Source organism: Cnephaeus nilssonii, assembly GCF_951640355.1.
Source record: "Cnephaeus nilssonii genome assembly, chromosome: 3".
Taxonomy (NCBI): Eukaryota; Metazoa; Chordata; class Mammalia; order Chiroptera; family Vespertilionidae; genus Cnephaeus; species Cnephaeus nilssonii.
This window is the reverse complement of record NC_137074.1, coordinates 51,003,932-51,028,958: the sequence shown is the minus strand read 5'-3', so window position 1 is coordinate 51,028,958 and position 25,027 is coordinate 51,003,932. Positions and strand designations below refer to the sequence as shown.

At 37.4% G+C, this 25,027-nt stretch overlaps 1 protein-coding gene across 4 annotated transcripts in view; it reads left to right on the top strand.

Annotated features, from left to right (window-relative positions):
* The window catches only part of ATP13A3 (ATPase 13A3), a 99,073-nt gene that overhangs the window by 9,605 nt on the left and 64,441 nt on the right, over positions 1 to 25,027 (top strand). For 3 of the 4 annotated variants that reach the window (XM_079766726.1, XM_079766727.1, XM_079766724.1), the window contains 5 exons: positions 18,983 to 19,081; positions 20,700 to 20,873; positions 21,966 to 22,148; positions 22,450 to 22,520; positions 24,114 to 24,194. In XM_079766726.1, coding sequence (XP_079622852.1) covers positions 19,031 to 19,081; positions 20,700 to 20,873; positions 21,966 to 22,148; positions 22,450 to 22,520; positions 24,114 to 24,194 — 560 coding nt within the window. In that variant the 5' untranslated portion in view covers positions 18,983 to 19,030. Of the gene's footprint in view, positions 1 to 12,144; positions 12,206 to 18,982; positions 19,082 to 20,699; positions 20,874 to 21,965; positions 22,149 to 22,449; positions 22,521 to 24,113; positions 24,195 to 25,027 lie in introns of all 4 variants that reach the window. The other variant, XM_079766725.1, reaches the window with a different exon arrangement.

The following is a 25,027-nucleotide window of genomic DNA, read 5'->3' as shown; positions in this document are numbered from 1 at the left end:
TAACCTACTGATTGGAGCATCTGGCCCCTGGTGGTCAGTGCATGTCATAGCTATTGGTTGAGCAGTCGACTGAATGTTCGACCGATCCGTCAGACACTTAGCATATTAGGCTTTTATATATATACTAGTAGCCCGTTTGCACGAAGATTCGTGCAGTAGACCTTCATTCACCTGGCTGCCTGCACCAGTTTTCTGCAGGCACCGGGGACCCAGGCCTTGGTTGTGGCCACCGCCTTCCGCCTTCTTTCAGGGTCGGGGCTTGGCCCCGGGTGGTGGCCTTGGGCTCGGCAGCACCCAGCATCCCTGCTACCGATCGCAGGAGCCGACCCCCAGTGGTTTCCTGCGATCGGTGCAGGCTCCCCGCTGGTGCCCAAGGCCGGGAAAGCCTCCACCCGAGGCTTTCCCGGCCTTGGGCTCCGCCACACCCCAACGTCCCTGCAACGGTTTCCTGGTGGGCGTGTTTGGTGGGCGTGGCTTGGTTGGTGGGCGTGGCTTGGGCGTAGCAAAGGTGTGGTCAATTTGCATATTTGTCTATTATAAGGCAAGACTAGTGGCCTGGTGCATGAAATTCGTGCAAGGGGGGGTGAGTTCCCTCAGCCCAGCTTGCACCCTCTCCAATTGGGGACCCCTTGGGGGATGTCTGACTGCTGATTTAGGCCTGATCCCACAGGCAGACGGACATCCCTCTTGCAATCTGGGACTGCTGGCTCCTAACCGCTCACCTGCCTGATAGCCCCTAACTACCTTTGCCTGCCTGCCTGTTCACCCCTAACCCCTCTGCCTGCCTGCCTGATCACCCCTAACCTCTCTCTCTGCCTGCCTGCCTGATTGCCCCTAACTGCCTCTGCCTGCCTGATCACCCCTAACTGCCCTCCCCTGCTGGCCTGATCTCTCCCCCAACTGCCCTCCCCTGCCGCCTGATCTCGCCCCCAACTGCCCTCCCCTGCCATCCTGGTTGCCCCCAACTGCCCTCCCCTGCTGACCTGATCTTGCCCCCAACTGCCCTCCCTTGCCAGCCTGATCTCGCCCCCAACTGCCCTTCCCTGTCAGCCTGATCGCTTCTAACTGCTTTGCCTTGGCCCCCACCACCATGGCTTTGTCCGGAAGGAAGTCGGACACCTGGAAGATGGCCGTTCAACCCGGTCTAATTAGCATATTACCCTTTTATTAGTATAGACTAGAGGCCCAGTGCACGAATTCGTGCATAGGTGGTGTCCCAGCCGATCGGGGCTGGCCGACCGGGGGGAGACCATGGGAGGTTGTCTGGCCTGGGGGAGGGACCGCAGGAGGTTGGCCGGTTGTAGGAGGTTGGCTGTGGTAGTGCACTGACCACCAGGGGGCAGCTCCTGTGTTGAGCTGCCCCCTGGTGGTCAGTGCTCGTCATAGCTACTGGCCAGTCATTTGGTCGTAATGATCACTTAGCCTTTTACACATATATATAGAGAGAGTAGATATTTAACATATTCAAAACAAGTTGTATATGTGTGTGTGAAAGAGAGAGGAGTGTGTGTGAGGATTGATTTTTGTTTTGTTTTGTTGTTAATCCTTACCTGAGGATATTTTTTCCATTGATTTTCAGAGAGAGTGGAAGGGAGGGGGAGAGACAGAGAGAAACATGGATGTGAGGGAGAGGCAGACACATGGATTGGTTGCCTCCCACAGGCATCCCGGCGGGGGGCTGGGGATGGAGCCTGCAGCTGAGGTACGTGCCCCATCGAATTGAACCCGAGACCCTTCAGTCCACGGGCTGACGCTCCAACCACTGAACCAAACTGGCCAGGACAAGGATCGCTTTTAGTGGAGCAGCAGGCAATAATGACATGGTGTTTTATTCAGGCTTTTCATAGCAAAAATACCATGATTTTGCATTGTTTTAACAACATCCTGAAAAACTCAAAATGTTAATCTCATGTATCTCTGGTGTACATTTTATGTGTTTTTGTGTTTCTGGGTGTGTGTGTGTGTGTGTGTGTGTGTGTGTGTGTGTTACATTCCCCCCTCCCCTTCTATGAGTTACTGTTACCCATTATCTCTCCCTGACCACATTATAAAATTAAAAAGCATTTTTAATTGTATGTATTCAATAGGACTATATGTACCTTATTTTCATTAATACTGATTAGTGAAATTAATCTTTTCTTTAAAAAGAAGAATTGAAATATTTACTTCTGTGGTCTTTGGGTTAATTTGCCTTCCCCCTTCCCCTCCCTCCCTCCCTCCCTCCCTCCCTCCCTCCCTCCCTCTCACCAGAGGATTTTTTTCCCATTGCTTTTTAGAGAGAGTGGAAGGAAGGGAAGGAGGGAGGGAGGGAGAGAGACACATTGCTTGGTTGCCTCCCGCATGAGCCAGACCCACATACTTGCCCTTGACCAGGAATTGAACCCACAACCCTTTGATATGCATGCTGATGCTCTAACCACTTAGCAACGCTTGCCAGGGCTGTGTTGATTTCTTTAAAACAGTGATGGGCAACCTTTTGAGCTTGGTGTGTCAAACTTCGCCAAAAAACTGAGCATAACTCGGGTAGTGTGTCACTGAGGAAAAAACTAACTCCAAGACTCTAGTCGCAAATGTTTCATCCTCGGCATGCGGCCGCATGTCATCAGAAATGGCTACACGTGTCATAGGTTCGCCATCACTGCTTTAAAACATGGGTTACTTGTTCTTCATAGATCCAGGATTTTTATTCATCTCTAGATTATGCTTGAGCTTCTTAAGGCATCAGTTTTTAAAACTTTTTATAACTAGAGGCCCGATGCATGACGATTCATGCAAGAATGGATGGACCTTCCTTTTCCTGGCTGCTGGCACCGCCTTTGCTCTGGCCGGAGCCGCCTTTCTGCTCCAGTTCGGAGCCGCCTTCCCACCTTCCCACACTGCCCAGAGGCTTGGAGCGGCTGGGGTGGTGCTGCGGGATGCCTGTGTTGTTGCCATGGCGACAACGCAAGTGTCTCGCCCCACCCCCGGCCGCTCAGCGCCCACATATGCAAATTAACCCGCCATCTTTGTTGAGTTAATTTGCATACTCCTGATTGGCTGGTGGGCGTCGCGAAGGTACTGTCAATTAGCATGTTACTTTAATTAGGTAGATTAACTTTTGTCCATAATTTCCTAAAGTTTCTCTTTAAAAATTCTCTTTCCTTGTATTTTCTTTTTTTAAAAAAAATGTATTTTATTGATTTTTTTTACAGAGAGGAAGGGAGAGGGATAGAGAGTTAGAAACATCGATGAGAGAGAAACATCTATCAGCTGCCTCCTGCACACCTCCTACTGGGAATGTGCCCGCAACCAAGGTACATGCCCTTGACCGGAATCGAACCTGGGACCCTTGAGTCCGCAGGCCTATGCTCTATCCACTCAGCCATACCGGTCAGGGCTTCCTTGTATTTTCTCAAGCAGAAGAGATGGGATTCTTATTTACATGCCAATTATAATAATATAATTTAGTTTGCTAAGTAAAATGTAAAGTACTACAGATAAGTAGCCTACTGCTGTCTGGAGCACTTAATTATTTGAAAGACTAGAATAACCTACCAAATTCTTAGTTAAAATAAAATTTTATTTCATGGATCCTTTTGATATTGAAATAGGCTTTTTATAATTATCACTGCCTTATAGTCAGTTGATGAATAATTTTGAGCTAACCCATGGTTGTTTTCTGTCCATTTTTTGGTAAGAAGAAGAATATAATAACCTGCTTCATTTAGTCAGGTTCAAAAGTGTCTTAATGTGTTGTTTTCCTTGAATCCTTTCTTGTCTCTGGTGCAGCCCATTGTGAATGACCCTGATGTTCCACTAAAAGTTGTGGCAGTTATAATTATTGTAATGCATAAGAGTTGTGATCCTATTAGTCATAAGGAAGGAGGCATGGTTAGGGCCTCTTGGTTATGCCCTTAGAATTGTGTTGGCGCATCTAACTGTTCAATACTTTTTTAGTTGCTGTATGTGCCAAGCACTGGGCTAGACTCTGGGTATGTATTGATGAGTGAGTTCTGCCATCCTAGAAAATGTGCTGTTGCATTGCACAAGTCTAGAGGACATCGTTTACATTATATTCTTTGGAATGTGGCCCTTTGGCCTGCCCTTGGGTCTCTTTCAGTTGGAAAATGTTCAGAATCTCCATTGAGTACAAGTTAATCTATGTCTTTATCATGTCAAATAAGGCCCTCATCATCTGGTCCTGTCCCATATTTTTGTGTGTGTTATAGGTGCTGTTTTATTTTTATATGCCTTTATTGATTTCAGAGAATAAGGGAGAGGGAGAGAGAGAAACAATGATGAGAGAGAATCACTGAGCTACTGCCTCCTGCACACCCTCCACTGGGGATCTAGCCCACAACCCGGGTATGTGCCCTGACCGGTAATCGAGCTGTGACTTCCTGGTTCATAGGTTGACGCCCAACCACCGAGCCACGCTGGCCGGGCTATTTTATTTTATTTCTTATTTATTTACTTTTTAATTGAATTTATTGGAGTGACATTGATTCACAAAAGCACTTGGGTTTCAAGTGTACAACTCAGTAAAACATCATCTGTACACTGCATTATGTGTCCACCACTCCAATCAAAGTCTCTTTCCATTCCCATTTACCCCCCGGGGCCCCTTTGCCCATCTCCACCTACCCTCACCCCCATTCCCTCTGGCTGTCATCACACTGTCTGAGTCTATGTGTTATGTATACATATTCTTGGTTAATCCCTTCATCTTCTTTCATCCACTCCCCCAAGTCCTCTCCCCTCTGACAGCTGTCAGTCTGTTCCATGTATCCATGCCTCTGTTTCTATTTTGTTTGTCAGTTTATTTTGTTCATTAGATTCCACATATAAGTGAGATCATATGGTATTTGTCTTTCTCTGACTTTATTTCTCTTAGCATAATCTTTTTTTTCTTTTTTTTAGCTCCATTTCTGGGCTTTTCCCAGAGGCCACCCTGTGTTCTAAACAGTTTAAGTAACTTGTATTCCTGACATTTTCTAGGATTTCTCACTCAGTACTTCTGCATATGGTAATTCCTTTGCTTGGATTACATCCCTCTGTTATTTCCCCTCTTTTGGCTGCTTTTTTGCTTGATGTGCTTCACACCTTCACGTTCTCCAGTCTTTTCTGTCCTCTCTCCTCCTCCCATGATACCTACTTTATTGCTGCACTCATCCATTTTGTGTGATATACTAGTATGTTTGCTCACTTGCCTGACTTGTGTTTTAGAATTGGCTCCTTGAGGTTAGAAATTTAATCTGTGTAATCTCCAGCATTTAGCACAGTACTTGGCACATGAAGACAGTGACATTCTAACAAATTACTTTCTATGAAATCACAAGTGGTGATTTTTGCTAGAATGCTAATTGATTATTTACAGACTTTATTTTGTAATATTAGGATACTTGGTCAACATTTTGGTTTTCTCAATTAATTTTCCTTTTCCTAAATCAAGCAATAATCTGGAGTTAGATTTCAAGATACTACTTAGTGAGGATAAAGGCACTGTTTTAAGTTCATTGGTGAACATGTTGGTGAAACTTTCTGTCTATAGTAATGAAAAATTGACTATAACATAACTTTTTTCAAAAATTAAACATAACTTTCCAATCCAAGAAGAACAGGTGATCTGTAAGATCGCTGTAGCACCAGTTCCATCTCTGTTTCTGCCAGTAGCTCTGACTGTTGCTACTGTGCAGGAAGTTAAAAAGTGGAACACTTCAGGGGACTAAGTCAGGAAGACTTCCAGACTCTTATGGGTCATCCTGTAAGTGGAGCTATGTCCACTCCCCACATCTGCTCCATACTGTATTTTATTTTGTTACTTATGTTACAGAATAGTGAGAAGCTAGGAAAATTCCAGGGCAGGAGGAATAGGGAAACTGAGACAAGGAAATTAAATAAAGCCAAACAGTTTAGGCAGCTTGCAGCCAGTTTGCAGCAGAGTCTTATCTTGAGAACAAATGGCTAATACCTAAGATAAATCTCTAAATGTTGTAGGCACCAGAAACACTAGAAAAGGTGTTATCTGACAACCCCCTGAGTTGAAGAGAGAGGGCTGTCCCCTCCTTGGTTCTTATTAGTCTCCTGAGAAAGAATTCAAGTGGGTGATCTCAGATGGTGGTGGTGTAGTAAAGCAAATTTATTAAAGCAAATTTTATAAAGCAAATAAATGTATTGAAGAAGCAAGGCAAACAAATTTTATCAAAATACTAGGGGCCCGGTGCACGAAAATTTGTGCACTGGGGAGGGGGGCATCCCTCAGCCTGGTCTGCCCCCTCTCACAGTCCGGGAGCCCTCAGGGATGTCCTACTGATGGCTTAGGCCCACTCCCCATGGAGCCACTGTCTGGCCTTCCTCTGCGGGAGGCAACTGGGCTGATCAGGGGAAGGCACCGCCCCCATCACCCCACTCATGGCTGCCTAAGCCCACGGCTGCCTGAGCCTCAGGCCTCGCAGCTGCTATGGCTTTGTCCAGATGGACATCCGGAAGACGTCCGCCCTAATTATCATATTGCCCTTTTATTAGTATAGATTTTTGGCTTAAGAAGTACAGATGGGCTTCCTAGCTAGTCTGAGGAGTGCTGCCTGGTAGAGGTTTGGCTTTTTATACTCTTTTGTCGTCTATAGGTTTAAAATTCCAAGATAGGTTGAATATCTAGTACAGACTAGATCTCAAGGTCTCCCTCTTACTTTATTTATGGCTCTCCCAGAATTTATGAGAAGCATTTAACAACTTTATCTTGACATGCTCCAAGACTGCTGGCTTCTCTGTTTAAACAGTGAGATGAAAACTCCCTCTTCTTTCCCTCCTTGTTTAGTGGGTGAGATAAACTCTCCCTTCTCTCTCCTCCTGCTGCTGCCTTGGCAGTTCCATGGTGGTTTATGCTATGTATTCTCTGGTTAGGGAAAAGAGGCATAGGTAGGTTAATAGTGCCATCTTTGGGCCCTGGTGACGTTACAAAGAGAGAAGCCTGGAGAAAATTAATACTAGTTAAGAAGTGGGCAGAGGAAGTGGAGGCTTGAGGAATATTAAAAATTAAGAAGCGGGCAGATGAAGTAGAAGCTTCCTACCTGACTACCTGCTACACAACCCAGGCTAGCTTAATGTGGCGTGTAATTCAGCTTTATTGTGGGAGTATAAAGGTCATTCATGGGTTATCTTGGGAGCCTAGTCACTACTTTGCTTATGAAGTAGCTAAAAGCAGGATGCAGCTTAGATGAAACTGTTTTTTGCTATTGGCGGGTGACCATCCTCATGCACATGCATGCACATGCTCAAAGTTGGTCTCATCTGTTCATAGTGTTGTCTATTTCGGTTGAATAAAGTGCATTCTTACTCAGATATGTAAAAAAAAATAGAGCAGCGAAGTGGAGAAGGGCCAGGATGAGAGGAGGGGTGGGGATAGGGTAAAGGAAAGAGGAGAGAAGGAAAAAAAGAGAACAGAAGAAAACTTTGAGGAGAATTATACTTCTAAGTCTTTAGTATGTTTAGGAGTTACACATAGATCCCAGAGATGTTCAGTTTTTTTATTAACAGCAAACCCCAAAATAATTTTTTTCATTACTCAGCATGGTTTACTTTATAGGATTATTATATTTGCAAGAAAGAAAAATCAATTTTATTCATGATTTATATTACAGTATGCTTCACATTGCATTTTTTCAGACCTTATGAAGACCCAAACACAAAGAAGCACAAAATCACTAGCAAACTATTCTGCACAAAAAGTACAATCCTACAAATTTACAATTATAAATGATAGGCACTAAGATCAACTTCTAAAAATTATGTTCCCTAGCCAGTTTGGCTCTTGGATAGAGCATCAGCTCATGGACTGAAGGATACCACCAGGTTCAATTCTGGTCAAGGACATGCACCTTGGTTGCAGGCTCAGTTCCTGGCCAGTCAGGCCACAGAGCGCATGCGGAAGGCAACCAATTAATGTGTCTCTCTCACATCGATGTTTCTCTCTGTCTTTCCCCCTCCTTTCCACTATCTAAAAATCAATGGGAAAATGTCCTTGAGTGAAGATTAACAATAATGACAAAATAAAATACAATTATGTTAATTAGCCTTTTTCAACTTTACTCCTTTTTCCCAGTTTGAAACCCACCCATGTTGACTCAGCATAGGAAGAAAGTACAAAGGCCTTAGCATCTGCCTTTAACAAATGTTTTAAAAATACAGCATTTTAAATTGCTGTTAAAGAGGATAATGGTCTTTCTCATGGTGCAACCATTATAGAAATCTGAACTTTCTCATTTTCTGTGGTCATTCTGTAATAAGGATTTTTTAACAAATCAATATATTTGGGTAATGTGCCAACCACAATAAAAATAACTGACATTTATACAAGGATTTTTAGTTTACAAAATATTTCTATAGGCATTATCTACTTTACTTATTATTTCCAATCAATACTGCCTTTTCAAAACGGGAAAAAAAATCTTCACTTAATCAAAATTAGCATTTTTTATATTTGCTAGAAAGTCAAGCATGGAGGGACTTTATATCAGCAAGTTTTACCAACAAATTAAGGAATGAAATGTAGACAGCAGCATCTTTCAAGGGTCTGTTTTCCAAAAATACATTTGAAAGCCAAGTGAAAAGTATGAATCTTAGAATAATGAATGTTTAAATTTCAAATACTGTCTTTTAAATTGCCGATAGAAATGTATAGTTACTAGGGATTTGGATTAATAGCATTATAGTTTAGAAGTGTCACTAATTTGCATTAGAATGGGATAAACATTGATTTATATATTAACAACAACAATAAAAAAACAACACCTCATTTTACACCTGAATTTAAAAGTGTAATTTTTAGTTAGGGGAGTTAGGCTCACTTATGAATTTGGTTTGTTTATTCAAGCTGTTATTAGAACTCTTGATTTGAGAGTTCCTATTCTATTAGATGCCCATGCCACACAAATTCTTTTGTGCTTGTTTGAAAATACCCTTGTTTGTTTCAACTAGGTTATTTTACTCTTGCCCCCAAAGGAAAAAAAAAAAAGCACAAAACTTTTACTTATTTCATAAGTCTAACAATGCAGAGGAATTTGAAGAAATGGTTAATGGTAGCATGTATGTATAGGTACAAGTGACATGAATTTCTAATTAGGTTTGTTGGATCAATGTTTATGGGGATCTTAAATTTTAATTAATATCAGTTGGTTTTCCAAAAAGGTGCACTCCTGACAGCAACATTTAAGGGTGCTTTTTTCTGCCAGCTATGGGCAGGTAATGTTTTACCATGTAATTTTAAACTTCATCTTGTTTTCTTATAGGTTTATGAGCTTTTTAATTATTACTGTTCTTCCTTGCTCCACAATATTGCAATATCCCTAAATTCTAGTGTCAGACAATTGTGAATTTGGGAGTAATCTATAGTATAAAGGGAATAATAATGTACCTGTTTCTCCCCCCCCCCCCCCCCCCATTGTCATTTGTTTTGTGTTCATTGCATGTCTTACATTTCTATTGAGACACATGAAACAGGCTCTATTATATAGAAAACTCTTACTTTTCCATATTAGTACCTCCAGTGGTACTAAAAAAATCTTCTATAACTTATCCTTAACAACACTTGATCAGCAGTTGCTCTGTGAGAAAACTGGAGAGTTTTCTGGAGAAAACTGTCCGCCTCTCTCCTTACCAGTGTTGGAATGTCACCTACTGGTGGAAGAGTGTAACAGCAGGTTATATACAAAGGCAATACTTGCCTAGGTAAAAACTTTCGTGGTTGGATTGCAACGGATGTCTTATTACAACTGCCTCATTTTAGTGAAGAAGTTGAAACCAAGACATTTGAAGGAACTTGCATATAGTCATGTTAAATTGTCATTTAAAGACAAGTTAAAGCTGCTTCTAGAGTTCTCTACTTTTTTTTTTTTTTAAATATATTTTATTGATTTTTTACAGAGAGGAAGAGAGAGGGATAGAGAGTTAGAAACATTGATGAGAGAGAACATCAATCAGCTGCCTCCTGCACACCCCCTCCTGGGGATGTGCCCACAACCAAGGTACATGCCCTTGACCGGAATCGAACCTGGGACCTTTCAGTCCGCAGGCCGACGCTCTATCCACTGAGCCAAACCGGTTTCGGCTGAGTTCTCTACTTTTTATATTTGTTTTTGTTTTGTATTATGTATTTTGGGGAAAAGTTGTATATCTCCTGTTCCTAATATGGTAATGAATATGGCATATATGTTCACTTAATGCTTATAGATTAATTAATTTGATAAAATAATTTTGGATATGCTGCTACTGTACTTGTGCTGTGTCACTGGCTAGTACTTCTCAGTGGAGCCAAAATGTGTTAGGAATATAAAAAGAAATATAAACAGCTAGCTGTAGCTTACTAGAAATATACATGTTAAAGGAATCTTCAAAATGACTACTTGCCCAGAGTGGTCACTTCGTAAGTTATATAAATGTCCAATCACTATATTGTACACCTGAAACTAATGAAATATTGTATATCAACTATAATTGAAAAATAAAAAAAAATATTTAAACACACTTGCCTGGTCTAAAGTAACTTAATTAAGAGTGAGATCCAGAGAATCTAGAGAATAGTCTGGTAGAGCACCATGAAGTGCTTTGGAGATTCTACAAGTCCAGACCCACGGTTGACCATGCATTGTAGAATTAGAAGTTAATTATTTAAAAATATTATTACATCCCTGCCAGGCATGGCTCATTGGTTGACCTGTGAACCAGGAGGTCATGGTTCAATTCCCGGTCAGGGTACATGCCCAGGTTGTGGGCTTGATCCCCAGTGAGGGGCGTGCAGGAGGCAGCTGATAAATGATTCTCTCTCATCATTGATGTTTCTCTCTCTCTCTCTCCCTCTCCCTTCCTCTCTGAAATCAATAAAAAATCATTACATGTACATGGTTAAAGTATTCAAAAAGCACTAAAGCTTCTCCCTCACTTCTACCCAAACACACTGTTCCCACTGGTAGCCAAGTTTATAACTCTTAATGTTCTTAATATTGATTTCTGTGACAGATAATTGCATTATCTTTCCTAATTAGAACTTATTTTGTTATAACTATCACATTGTTTTGTAACATACAAAAAAGTATAAGTATACAAAGACTACACCTTACAAATGTAAATACAGTCTTGCTTTGGTGTATGTTGGATACAATGGTCTTCCTTAAGTCTAAACACAGAAACAAAAGCATGTATTATAAGAGAAAGTCCAAGATGGGAAGTGATAAAATGGGTATTGAGTGGAGCTTTGTTAAAATTTAGCTGGTATCCCTGTAAAATTTCCATGTATTCATTAAATTATATTATGTCATTCTTATTGTTAGGAGCTGACTTGAAGTAGTAAGTCTTGTCCTCATAAAGAGTTATCATAATTTGGTTATTGTAATAGGGAGATTGGGTCTCTTCCCCCCCACTTTTATACATACATTTGTATAGATACTAAAATTGGAGTGGTTTAATGAGTAGAGTACGGATTATATATGTATTAGGGTACTTTTATTCCAATTGTGAAGGCAGAACCTCTTTTTTTTACAATGAAATATTGAGAATGCTAGCTGTGCTGTTTATTACTTCAGGATCTTTAAAAACATATTTTGCTGAGTGGTCCTTAGAGGTTTGGGGATTTCTATGCCTATTGAGACCAACTCATCTTGTTTTAGGAAATGAAATATGACTAACTCTTATCCTAGGTAAAAGATGTACTTAAATGGTTAAACTATTTAAATGGTTCCTAGTAACTATATAATGGGAATAATAAGTAAACTTAAAAATAATTAGTATTAGCTTTAGTGATATTTATTTCTGATAGCTTCACTTTTTTTCTTTGCTGCTGTTTTCACCCACAAAAAAATCAAGTTCATTGTAAATGCAAGGAAGGGTTTGGTTAAAGCACAATAGCCTATAAGCTCCTTGCTATTTAGATAACATCAAGGCTCAGGCATGCACTGTGGAGTTGGGACTTCCAAGTACTAGGAGCTCTACCAGTGGTAGTCAGATGGCAGAGGGTATATCTTCTGAAAACCCATTTAAACTTAGTGAATTAAAAAATCCTAAATTTTAATGTCTTATTTTAGAAGTAGTTAAAAAAGAGCCAAAACAAATATTTGACAGAAAATTCTCATTTGAACAGATTTTTATGCTTAGTTTTATTTTATTTTTATTAAGAGCCAGCTTTTGAAAGCTCTGCTAACATCAGCAATTGGAAGGAATGATTATAGTGCAATTGGTAAGAAAAATTTCTTTGTTTCCTATGATCTAGAAAGTGACTTGATTAAAAATGCATTCCAGCAAACCACCAAAGTTATATTTCTGTAAGTTAAATGGATTTTAGAAGTTTGATATTAATACTTCAGATGTCCTAATTAGATATATGGTAGGATAGTATTTAAAATGTATTTTCATCTTGATAAATCAGTATGTTTTAAAATGTGTTTATATAGATTTTTGTTTTTATAGAGTCATAGAAATGTTAAGGGATCTCTAGGTACGTTTTTAAAATTTAAATATACATTTATAATATGTATATGTTTTAAATGTGAACTTGGAATTGTCTCATTAGATTTTACTAAAAGTTTATGTAAAAGGTGAGTTCTTAGTAATTTTCTATGAGGTATACTATGTTTAAAGAGAATAATAATTGGTGGCATTTGGAGCAACTTTTTATTTAAATTATTTTTAATATTTCAATTTTGGTAAAATTGGGTAAGAGTTAAAGAATTTTACCTTTAAAAGGAAGCTAAGTTTCAGAGAAATAACACTTGTAAAAAGAGTAAGGAGATAATTTGGTCAAGAATTGTGTTTTTAAAAGTATGAAAATAGATTGTTATAGGCAGTGCACATTTAAAATAATTGGAATATTTTTTTGTTTTGGTCAGACTGTAGAAGATGAAACTACAGTTATGTTAGATTAAGGTGAACTCTTGTCACATATTTGAGGAAAAGGTTATAAATAGTTATAAGCACATGGACTAAATGAAAATACTGAATTTTAATGGCAATTCTTTTTCTAAAATCATAAAAAGCACGAGTATTTATTTACTAATAGATTCTACAGTGAAAAATTGAGGTTACAAAAGTTGGGAAGCACATCTATATTTCTAGGCAATGGATAAAAAAACAAGACCAAAGACTAGTAGTTAGATTCAAAACCCAGCAATATGAGTTTATAGATAATGCCTGGTACATAATAGGTTGAACAGTTATTTTAGATTTATAGAGGCAGAGTTCTCAAGATTTATGGCCTTTGGTGCTAGGAATGAAAATTTTCTTCTATTTAAAAGTGTCAGATGGTTGCTTTTATTGATTAAAAACTTTATATTATGGATAATTTCTACATACTGTTAAGTAGGTTAGTATAATGAACTCTCATGTACCTATTACTCAGCTTTTAACTTGGCTTTAACAGTATTCATGGCCATCCCCTGACCAATAAAGATAAGTTAAAAACATTTTTTTTATTTGGAAGTAAGTTCAAACCTGCAGAAAAGTTGCTGTATAAGTGTAAAGTTGTTCATTACATTCCTTAATTATCCTTCTCATATGTGTAGAATCTGTAGTGATGTTTCCTATCTTATTCCTGATATTAATTTGTGTCTCTCCCTACCCTCTTCTCTTTGAGTCTAACTAGAAATTAGAAATGATCAATTTTATTGATCTCTAAGAACCAGCTTTTTATTTCATTGATTTTTTTCTCCATTTTTCTGTTTCTTATTGCATTGATTTCTACTCTGAATTTTATTATTTCCCTTTAGTGCTTACTCTAGGTATACTTTGCTATTTTCTACTTTCTTAAGGTAGAAGCTGATGTCATGATTTCAGACCTTTCTTTTCAGATACTGGGAAGTAGTGCTATAAATTTTCTAACTACTATATTAGTGGCATTCCACAAACTTTAATATGCTAATCTTCATTTTTGTTCAGCTTTGGAATACTGTAGTTTCCCCATTGATTTCTTTGACTCATAGATTTTCAGAAGTGTATTATTTTGTTTTCAAATATTAAGGCTTTTCTACTTATGCTTCTGTTACTATTTTCTAATTTAATTACATTTTATTTACAACATACTTTGTATAACTTGAATCTTTTTATGTCCCTGAATGTGGTCTTTCTTGGTAAATGTTCTGTGTACGAGTTTAAAAATATATTTTGCTGTGGTTGAGTAGAATGTTCTGTAAATACCAGTTAGGACCACTTGATTGATACTATTGTTTATATCTTCTATGTCCAAACTAGTATTTTTAATTTACTTGTTCTATCTCTCATTGAGAGAGTGGTATTGAAATGAAATCTCGAACAATAATTGTGAATTTCTCTATTTCCTTCCAGTTTTATTAGTTTCTGATTTGTGTATTTTGAAGGCCTGTTAAATATATACATGTTTAGGATTATTATAATATGCTTATGAATTGACTCCTTTGTCATTATGAAATTGCTTTATCCTTTGTAATGTTCTTGACTTTGAAATCTGCTATGTCTGATATTAATACATTCACTCCAGCTTTATTTTGAATAGCTCTTATGTTGTATATCTTCCTTTGACTTTAACCTACTTATTGTACCTTTATATTTAAAATGCATGTAGTTGCCTATAGTCTTGCTTTTAAAAAATATTACCACAATCTCTGCCTTTTAATTGATGTTTAGACCATTTATATTTAATGTGATTATTAATACGGTTAGGCTTCAGTCAGTCATCTTTCTATTTGTTGTTAATTTATCACACCTTTTGTTTCTGTTTTCTTTTTTCCTGTTAAATCACATGAGTATTTTTTATGGTTCAGTTTAAATCCTTTGTTGATTTTTTAACTATCATTCTTTTATTTGAGTGGTTACTGTAGAGTTTACTTTAGACTTCTCTAACTTATTACAGTTTACCTTTAAGTGATATTACACTACTTCATGTATAATATAAGAACCTTACTAAAGTATACTTCTATTTCTTCTTGTTCTTTGTGCTGTTGTTATGTATATTTATCCACATAGTTACTATTTCTGGTGTTCTTCATTCCTTTGTGGAGACCCATATTTCCATCAGTTTTTTGTTTGTTTTTTTCTGTCTTAAGGACATTTTAAAAACTTTTTTTATAGTCTAGTGAATTTTTTTTCCAGCTTTATCTCACCTTTGATTTTGGAAGATATTCTCGTTGGGTATAGAATTCTCTGAATAGTTTTTTTCTCAATGTTTCAAAGATGTGCTTTGTTGTCTTGTCACCTTACTATTTTTAACAAGAAATCTGATGCCATTCTTTTTTTTTAACTTGAAAATATTTTTATTGATTTTTGAGAGAGTAAGGGAGAGGAGAGAGAGATAGAAACATCTGTGAGGAGAGAGAATCATTGATTGGCTGCCTCCTGCACACCCCCGCAGAAGATCGAGCCTGCAACCCAGGAATGTACCCTGACTGGGAATCGAACTGTGACCTCCTGGTTCATGAGTCCATGCACAACCATTGAGCCACACCAGCCAGGCTCTGATGTCATTCTTATCCTTGTATGTAACATATCTTTTTTTGCTGGCTCCTTTCACAGTATTTTTTTTTTATCATTTCTTTTTAATTGTTTGATGATGACATGCCTTGGTATAACTTCTTAATGTTTCTTTGCTTAGTGTTGGACTTCTTAGATGTATGGGCTTATAATTTTTTCATCTAATTTGGAAAATTTTTGGCTATGATATCATTACATATTTTTTTGGTCTCTCCCATGATGCATGTATATTAGGTCACTTGAAGTTGTCTCACAGCTTACTGGTGGTGGTGGTGGTAGCTGTGGTGGTGGTGGTGTGTGTGTTTCTAATTTCTTTCTCCATTTTTCATTTTGAATATTCTATTGTGTCTTCAAGTTCATTAATTTTTCTTCTGCACTGTCAAATCTGCTGTTAATTTCATCTTCATATTTTTTTTTATCTGAGATGTACTTTTTATGTTACGTTCAATTTGATTTTTTTTCTTCATATAATCTCTGCTTAACATGTTCAGTCTTTCCTCTTGGTTTTTAAACATTTAGACTACAGTTACAGCAGTTTTTTTTTTTTTTTTTTTTTTTTTTTACAGCAGTTGTTTTAATGTCCTTGTCAATCGTTTCTATTCTATTATCAGTTCTGGGTCCTTTTCTATTGATTTTTTTCTCATTATGGGTTGTATTTATTTTCTTTCATGCCTGTTAAGTTTAATTTGGATGTCAGACATTGTGACTTATTGGGACTAGATATTTTGTATTTCTAAAAATCTCCTTGAACTTTATTATGTGAAGCAGTTAAGTTACTTAGAAACAATTTTATTCTTTCAAGTCTTAAAAGCTTTGTTAGTCAGGACCACCAGAGTAGCTTTTAGTTTGGGGCTAATTGGATACTATTACTGAAGCAAAACCCATCTGAATACTCTCCCTGATTCTTTGTGACTAATGAGGTTTTTTATTGTAGTTGGTGGGAATAGGCACTCTTCCCAGCTCTGTATGAGCCCTGATGGTTTTCTTCCCCTTAATGCTTTTGGGTGGTTCTTTCCCTAGCTTCTGGTATTTTTGCCTCACAGATAAGTGCTGATCAGTACTTGGTGGAAGACTTGAGAGGGATAGGGATCATCTTGCAGATTTTCAGTGTCCTTTCTCTGTGCAGATCTGCCCTGCAAACCTGGTCACTTTGGTGCCTCCCCAGACACCCAGCTTCATCTTCCCAAGTCAGAGAGACTGCTCTACTCCCCCTGGGTTCCCTGCCTTCCCTTCTTTGCAGACTATAGACCAAGCATGTCAAACTCCCGGCCCGCTGGCACAAGTATGACGTGTTTGCTGTAGATTCTTCAGTTTGTAAACTGGGATAATTGTAAAGCTCATCTCGTTTCCTTTCTATCTCTGTATCAGTTTTTTCATTTCCTGGTGTCCATTTTCTTGAAAACTTATTTTATATATTTTGTCCATTTTGTTGTTGTTTTAGATAGGAAGGCAAATCTGGCCTCTGTTTTTCCATCTTGGTTGGAAGCAGAAGTCTCAACATAGTTTCTCCCTTCAATAAACATATTACTATTTTTTGGTTAGGAAACATATTTTAGGTGATAGTGGTGGAAAGTGGGGATCAGAATTATATGTAATTAATTATAAAAAATGAGTTTGATGAATCCTGAATTATGATCCTGAGATTCAGATGCCTTTGTCTTAACCTTTGAAAGTGGGCATGTGCACATTTAAATCTTGCAAGATTGGTCTATCTCTTACATGTTCAGGTAACAGCTGCTGATCTTTTGTATAGGGAAGAGGTTGGGCTAGTAGTTCATTCTCCCCATAGTCCATAGCAGCAGGTTATGGTCCCTGAGAACAACTGCTTCCTTATATCATATTGATTTGATGGATCATTCTTAACATGGTAGTAACATGCTTCATGGCTGTAACACTGCCCTAGACTAAAAATAACTTGTTACTAAATTTCCCAAAGGGTGTTTTTTTTTTTTTTTTTTGAATAATATGGCTTCTTTTGGAGAAGTTGGACCAGATGTTTCTGAAGTTTCTTTTCCAAGATGGCACTAAGTCATCTATCTATCTATCTATCTATCTATCTATCTATCTATCTATCTAAAAATTATGCGTTTTATTTCTATAGAAAGTCCTGGCTCTACTTAGCCCTGACCCCATCTCCAGGGCTACCAGTATAGACAAGTGCTGGGTACTGGTATAGGAAGCATCAATATTTTCATTGGTCATTTTGTTGAGATTTCAGTAGTCTTATATATGGGATTAGTTTAAAATGCTACAGTTGGTTTTACTTGGCTGTTTTACTTGATTACTTAAGTACCAGTTAAACATTGATACATATATCACAAGAAATATGATAATATGAAGTTATATAGTCTACTAGGATAAATAATTTCCTAACATTTGTAAACATTAAACAGCTAATGCTATCTTAGCACAACAAGTGTTATTCACTCAACGAGTAATTTTTGAGTGTCTACCATGTATCAGGCCTGTGCTACACACTGGCTAGATGAGTTAGAAACATGGCATTCGGAATGAGAGAGGTTTTATTACCTATCACTGTTCTGCAGAGATCAGCCTAGTCTAAAGCAGTGGCTCTCCAAGTCTTTGGGCTCAGACTGGTAACCTTTAATGTTTATTGTGAACTCTAAAAAGATTTTGTTTATGTGCATTATATCTGTTGATACCATGTTAAAATTGATATAGATTTGAGAATATTAGTTTAATAAGATGTGACAATAATACATTTATTACATATTAAGTAACATGTTTTTTCTGAAAAATATTTGCCATAACCAAAAAATTTCATGAGAAAATAGGCATTGTTCTACAATTTGCAAATCTCTTTAATGTGTGGCCGAATGTCTGTTTATAATTAATCTCATTATTTTTTAATACAGGGGAAAAAAACTTTGTTGATGAGCTCAATGAATTTTCTCCTAGACAAGCATCATGAGTAGTCAGAAACAGTCATAAGATTGCTTAGCGGACTTGGGAATGAGAATGGGGGAATCAGTTGAGTGACCTCCAATAGTGGTACACATGCCGTAGGGATTGACTAATGGCCAGGGAATGTCATTCATGTAATAGCTTGCTTAGTAAACATTTGTTGGATGATACTTTAATCCCTAAGAGGTTTTGGGGTGGTTTCACTGCTGGTGCTTTACCTCTTCACTACAAGCAATAAATTGAGTTGTGTGAAGCACTTTTATGGCACAACTAGGTTACGTCTCTGAGTCTGGGGAATGAAAGGGAAGATTCTGTAGTATTTTCTCCCAGAATTTAAATTGTTTGTAGCAAGGCTATTGCTAGTACAAATTTATGAATGGAATATGCCACGTTTTGTGATTGCAAGTAATGCAGGTGCAAGAACTGACACACTATTGAAAATGTCATTAGAACCAGCTAGCACTTTAGTGATTATTTAAGTACCAGTTAAACATTGATACATGTGTCACAACAAGAAATGTAATAATATAAAGTTAAATAGTATACTAGGAGAAATAATAATTTCCTAACATTTGTTCCCCTCATCTCTCAGTTGTCTTCAACTGTTCTGAAGTACAAGACCTTTTAAATCACTGTAGATATGGACAAAGAAGAAAGGAAGACTATCAACCAGGGTCAAGAAGATGAAATGGTAACCAGTATTATTTACTTATAAAGTGTGAAGAATTTATCTCTGCAATTTATTATTCTAGGGAAGTAGAAAAGTAAATAAAAAAAACCCAAAACACAGCTAAGTCAATGTGTTTTCCTCATCCTGACTGTGTTTTTTAATTGGGATTATGTAACATTTCTATTTGTTTTAGAATAATTCCTGTTTCACTTCTGAACTGTTAAAACCTAGAGGAAAGAAGTATGTTTTTTCATTTGGTAATTTGAAAAGTTATGTTATGTTATGTTAGCTAATGCTTAAAATATAATTCCAAATTCAAGATTTCTAATTTTGATTTATAAAATGTTTAAAATCAGCTTAATTTAAAAAGTACACTTTCCAACTCTTCTGTGCGTGGCAGATGGAAGGAGATAGTTGTCAGATAAAATACAAGGTGGGGGAAAAGTAGGTTTACAATTGTTTACAATTGAAAATAATACATCCTATATAATAAAGAATTAATATGAAAATTGACCGTCATGCCTTCGCACAAGATGGCCGCCCCACGTGGTTTCCAGATGGTTGCCCCCATGTGGTCACAAAATGGCCACCATAAGATGGCCGGCAGGGTCAGTGCAGTTGTGGGCAATCAGGCCAGCAGGGGAGGGCAGTTGGGGGTGACCAGGCTGGCAGGGGAGGGCAGTTGGGGGCAACCAGGCTTGCAGAGGAGGGCTGTTGGCGGCAACCAGGCCTATAGGGGAGGGCAGTTGCGGGGGGACCAGGCCTGTAGGGAAGGGCAGTTGGGGGCAACCAGGCCTGTCTGGGCTAATCTTTTTGATTTTGACAAATATATCAAGATATTAACATTAGGGGAAATTGGATGAAGGGTATACAGAAACTCTTAATATTTTTGTAGCTTTTCAGCAAATTGGAAATTATTTCAAACATAGAAGTTTATTTTAAAAAAACCTATCATATAACAAGAAAAGTTCTAGAAGAATTCAAAAGGTAAATGTAAAAATCTAATAAAAGAGTAAGATGCAAATTGACCATACCTTTGCGACACCCACCAGCCAATCAGGAGTGAGTATGCAAATTAAGCCAACAAAGATGGTGGGTTAATTTGCAGAGTCGAAGGAACCGCTGAGCTAAAGCCAGCCCTATGGTGGGTTAATTTGCATAGGCAGGCGTTCCGCACCACCCCCCGCTGCTCCGGGCCTCTGGGCAGCGTGGGAAGGCGGAAAGGCAGCTCCGGGCCAGAGCAAAAAGGCAGCTCTGGCCGGAGCGAAGGCAGTACCGGCAGCCAGAGGAAGGAAGGCCCATTTTTGCACGAATCTTCGTGCATTGGGCCTCTAGTGGAATTATAAAAATTCTAGGAAAGTATATTAAATGTGAATGTACTATGTCAGTGGGAAAGCATTATGTTACTAATGATAACATCAAATGTAGGAAGTAATGTGTAAATATCAACAGATTTTGCCACTTAAAAGTATACCTTTGACTATGAGCTTATCAGAAACAAAATTTAAAGATAAATTATGGGTTGGGAAAATATTTGTAGTTTATCTGACAAGACAATAACAACCATTTGGAAAACAAAACTTTGGAATTTATCTTTCATATCATTTGATGATTAATCATGATTACTATGTCCATGCAGGAAATTTATGGCTATAATTTGTGTCGCTGGAAGCTTGCCATAGTTTCTCTAGGAGTGGTTTGCACTGGTGGCTTTCTCCTCCTCCTCCTCTATTGGATGCCTGAGTGGCGGGTGAAGGCAACCTGTATTAGAGCTGCAATTAAAGACTGTGAAGTGGTGCTGCTGAGGACTACTGTAAGTCCATGGATTTACTTGTACTGTAGCTGATTATTTGAGGAGTAAAAGAATGTCTTTGTATGTACTTTGTTCAAAATCTTATATAATAAAACCCTAATATGTAAATCTACTGAATGGTTTAACCACTGGTGGAATAAACAGTTGCTATGATGCAATGACCACCAGGCGTCAGATGCTCAACACAGGAGCTGCCCCCAGGTGGTCAGTGTGCTCCCACAGGGGGAGCACCACTCAGCCAGAAGCCAGGCTCAGGGCTGGCAAGCTCAGAGGAGGTGGCTGAAGCCTCTTCCATCTCAGCTGCAGGCGGGTGATAAGGTGCGAGGGGTCCTGGACTGTGAGAGCCCAGAGTCCCGAACTGTGAGAGGGATGTCTGACTGCTGGCTTAGGCCCGATCCCCCCAGCAAGCAGACATCCCCCAAGGGGTCCTGGACTGGGTGAGGGCGCAGGCCGGGCTGAGGGACCTCCCCTGCAGTGCACAAATTTTGTGCACCAGACCTCTAGTAATATATGAAGAGAACACCACTGTGAGATATAATGAGGAATACTAATCTTAGTATTTCTAAATCACCTGTGTTTGAAGTGAATATTATCAGAGCAATTAGAGTATAAGGAATCTTAAAGATGATCAAATCCAACACTTCCTTTTAAGCTCTTGATGCTCTGAGAGATTAGATGCTATCCTTCAAGGTCACCGGACAGTTAGGACTATAGGATCTCTCATTCACCAAACCAGTTGCTTCTACTATGTGATGCTGTTACATCCCAGGGTGTTGTGTTTATTTGTTTTTTAATGATCCTACCTGGAAGTATTTTATAAGATGTGTTAATATCTAGTCTAAGTATGTTGGGTAAATTAAGAAAGTACTCATGAACTTTTATGGGATATTGTGCTAAGTGAAGTATGTCATTTAAAATGGTAAGCACTTTACATTTGAATTTATGCATCTTTATGAAATGGTTTAACAGTCAGTAGAAAGTGATGCTTTCTCAATTAGAGATGAGTAAATATCATAAAGAATGGAAATCAAATAGAAATGTAGGCAGTTGTGTAATATACATAATTGACTCTTTACCTTTCTCTCTTGTAAGGATGAATTCAGAATGTGGTTTTGTGCAAAAATTCGCTTGCTTTCTCTGAAAAATCATCCATTTTCAAGTCCAAAATCTATGGCTAACAAGGTTTCAAATGGCCATGCTGTTCTTTTAACTGAAAATCTGGCCGAAGAGAACAGGCATGAGATAAGTAAATATTCACAGACACAATCAGAACAGGTATTGTAATCTTAGTTTCAAGGTTTCTTTAAAAATAATAATTGTTAAATGTTATGCTATCATGGATAGTCTGTAATTTTGTGTTTGCAGTTATTTTTGAGATAAACTTATATGCATATAAAATACCTGTTTATCACTGTATTATAACAGTTCAGATATTACTAAAAGAAACATTACATTTACATGTCATATGTAATCACTTTAAATTTAATATGTTGTTAGATGATAGATTGTGTTAGTAAACGTAATTGAAAACAGGTGATGATAATGCTTTTTGATGTAACATTTATGTGTTTTACAGATTCGTTATTTCACCCACCATAGTGTAAAATATTTCTGGAATGATACCCTTCACAATTTTGATTTCTTAAAGTAAGTGATTTTCTTTTGTTTGGATTATATTATGAGTATATTGAAAATGTTCTAGATAGAAAAGAATTCATTGTAATGTTACATAAAATTGAATAGGTTTTTATTGAAGAACTTTTATTCACTTACTCATTAGCAACTTCCAGTGTTATTTGAATACCGATTAACCATTTTAGAATGAAATGTCACTTGCAACTTGTATCTTGGCAAAATTTACATAAAAATTAAAAAGTAGTATGATCCTAAAATCCACTGCGTCTGAGTTCTTTTCCTTTTGAGGGTTCATCTCAAAGTGAATTTTGAGAATACCTATCTGAACTGTTACCTCCCAATATGCTCACAGTTCCACCAACTTGTACTTGAGGGATGAAGAGATAGAGAGAAATTTAACTTCACTATGTGAATAAAGATGGGACATTGTCAAATGTGTTAAAACTTGGGTAGGACAAATTGGCGTAATCTCTTAAAATTTATCACTGGATAAATTTTTGTGGAGGCTTCAAGTTATATAAGTACTAATTAATTAGGATTCTATTTTTATTGCTTTTGTTAAAGTGATTATTATAAACATTCAAGTGTCATTGCTTGAGAGTGCTAAAGGAATTCTTAATATTAGCAATCCCCCCCCCCCCCCACACTAAAGAATTAGAATATTCTGGAATGGACCAGGGCATTTCCACATGCCTAGTTGTGAAGATCATTCCTAGTTAAGAACCATTGCCTTACAGAATACTGCCAATGAGCTGGTGTTTTGGTTTAAAAAAAAATTGACTTGGAGCTGATTGCTGCTGCCTTTGGAGAAGTCATCAACTTCAGTGGGAAAAAAAGCATCAAATTGCTGTGCAGCATTTGCCAGCCATAAAAACTTGTAGAATTTATGATAACAGTTACTTACGGAGCTTAATTTTCCTATTTGACAAAAGTGGAAAAGGATTGGAGTGAAATGATGTATAAGATTCTCATCAGAATATCTCAGTTAATTCTAGAATCTCAGTATACTTAAGACATTTTTGGAGAGAAAAGTAGATAGGTTAATTGAGTCCCAGTTAGAATTGTTACAGATTTTAGACATTGCCCGTGACTCATAAATTCTGTACTATGTATTAGATCAGGGAAGGATTTTGGTGAATGCTTTTATAGAAAGAAAATACGTGAATAGGATTTCTTACTGTGAAGATTAAAGAATTAAAGAGGGGGAACTAACTAAAAAGTAAAACATTTTTTTATTATTAGTTTGGAATTCTCAAACTATCATACTCTAATTTTATTAGTTTAGTTATTAGCTCTTACAGCTTTGGAGCACAGCCTTAAAGGATAATAATATTATTATATAAACATGAATATTTAAAGCCATCTTATCTTGTGATAGATACATTGTATAACTTAGAAGTTGCCACTTTTGAGACTTAGAACTTTCACTACTGTTTATCTTAGGAATGTTTAGATTTTAAAATTCCTATTCATTATTTCATTTTTTGTTAAGGATTTCTGTTTGCAAGGAAGTCACACTTTAAAATCAGAATATAGAAAAATGAGGCATTAAGACATTTGGATATTTTAAACTTTGTTTAAAGTAAAAACTTTGGATTTATTTAGGGGACTGGATGAAGGTGTTTCTTGTACGTCAATTTATGAAAAGCATAGTGCAGGACTGACAAAGGGGATGCATGCCTACAGGTAATTTTTATCCAACTAAAGTCAGACCTATTATCAAAATTCCTAAATACAGTAGTATGTATAGTTTACCCTTTGCCATATAGTTGTACATATTAACAGATATTTAAATATTATAGACATAGTACTTGACAACTTATTGATGTTTTATATGGGTAAGGCTATCTCTCAGTTTAAGAATTATAAAAATATTGGAGCTGATATTATGAAGTTGATATCCCTGAAAATATACCATATTTCATCAATTCTAAGGTGTACATTTCCCTACATTTTAAATTTCTAAAAGGGGAATGTGTTATACAGTAGATGGAGAGTCATCCTTTATCTTTCTTAATTGTATATACAATAATGGGTATATCTTATAATTGATAACATCTTAGATTTTACTGCTATATATTGGGAATTATAAGCATGAGCTCAAATTTACTACAGTGAAAATTTATAAATTGGGAGGCATCTTTTTTATCATGTTATTGTCTGCTAAAGTATTAAAATATATTGGTGTATTGCATATTTAAAGATAAGTGCCATTTTCAAATTAAGTTAGAAATTTTCTTATATTCCTGTAGCATATCTTTTTAAAGTGTTAGAATATTCTAGTAAGTATCTTCGTTTACACTTATGCTTCTTAAAAGGCAAGAATTACTCTATCATATATATAGTACTATTATAAGGACTTTAAGCAGAAGGATTTAAACAGCTTTTCTTTTTTGTTGTTAATCCTCATGAGAGGATATTTTTTCCATTGATTTTTTTTTTTTTTTTTTAGGAGGGGACAAAGAGAGGGAGAGAGAAAGGAGAGAGGAGGAGGAGGAGAAAGAGGAGGAAGAGGAGAG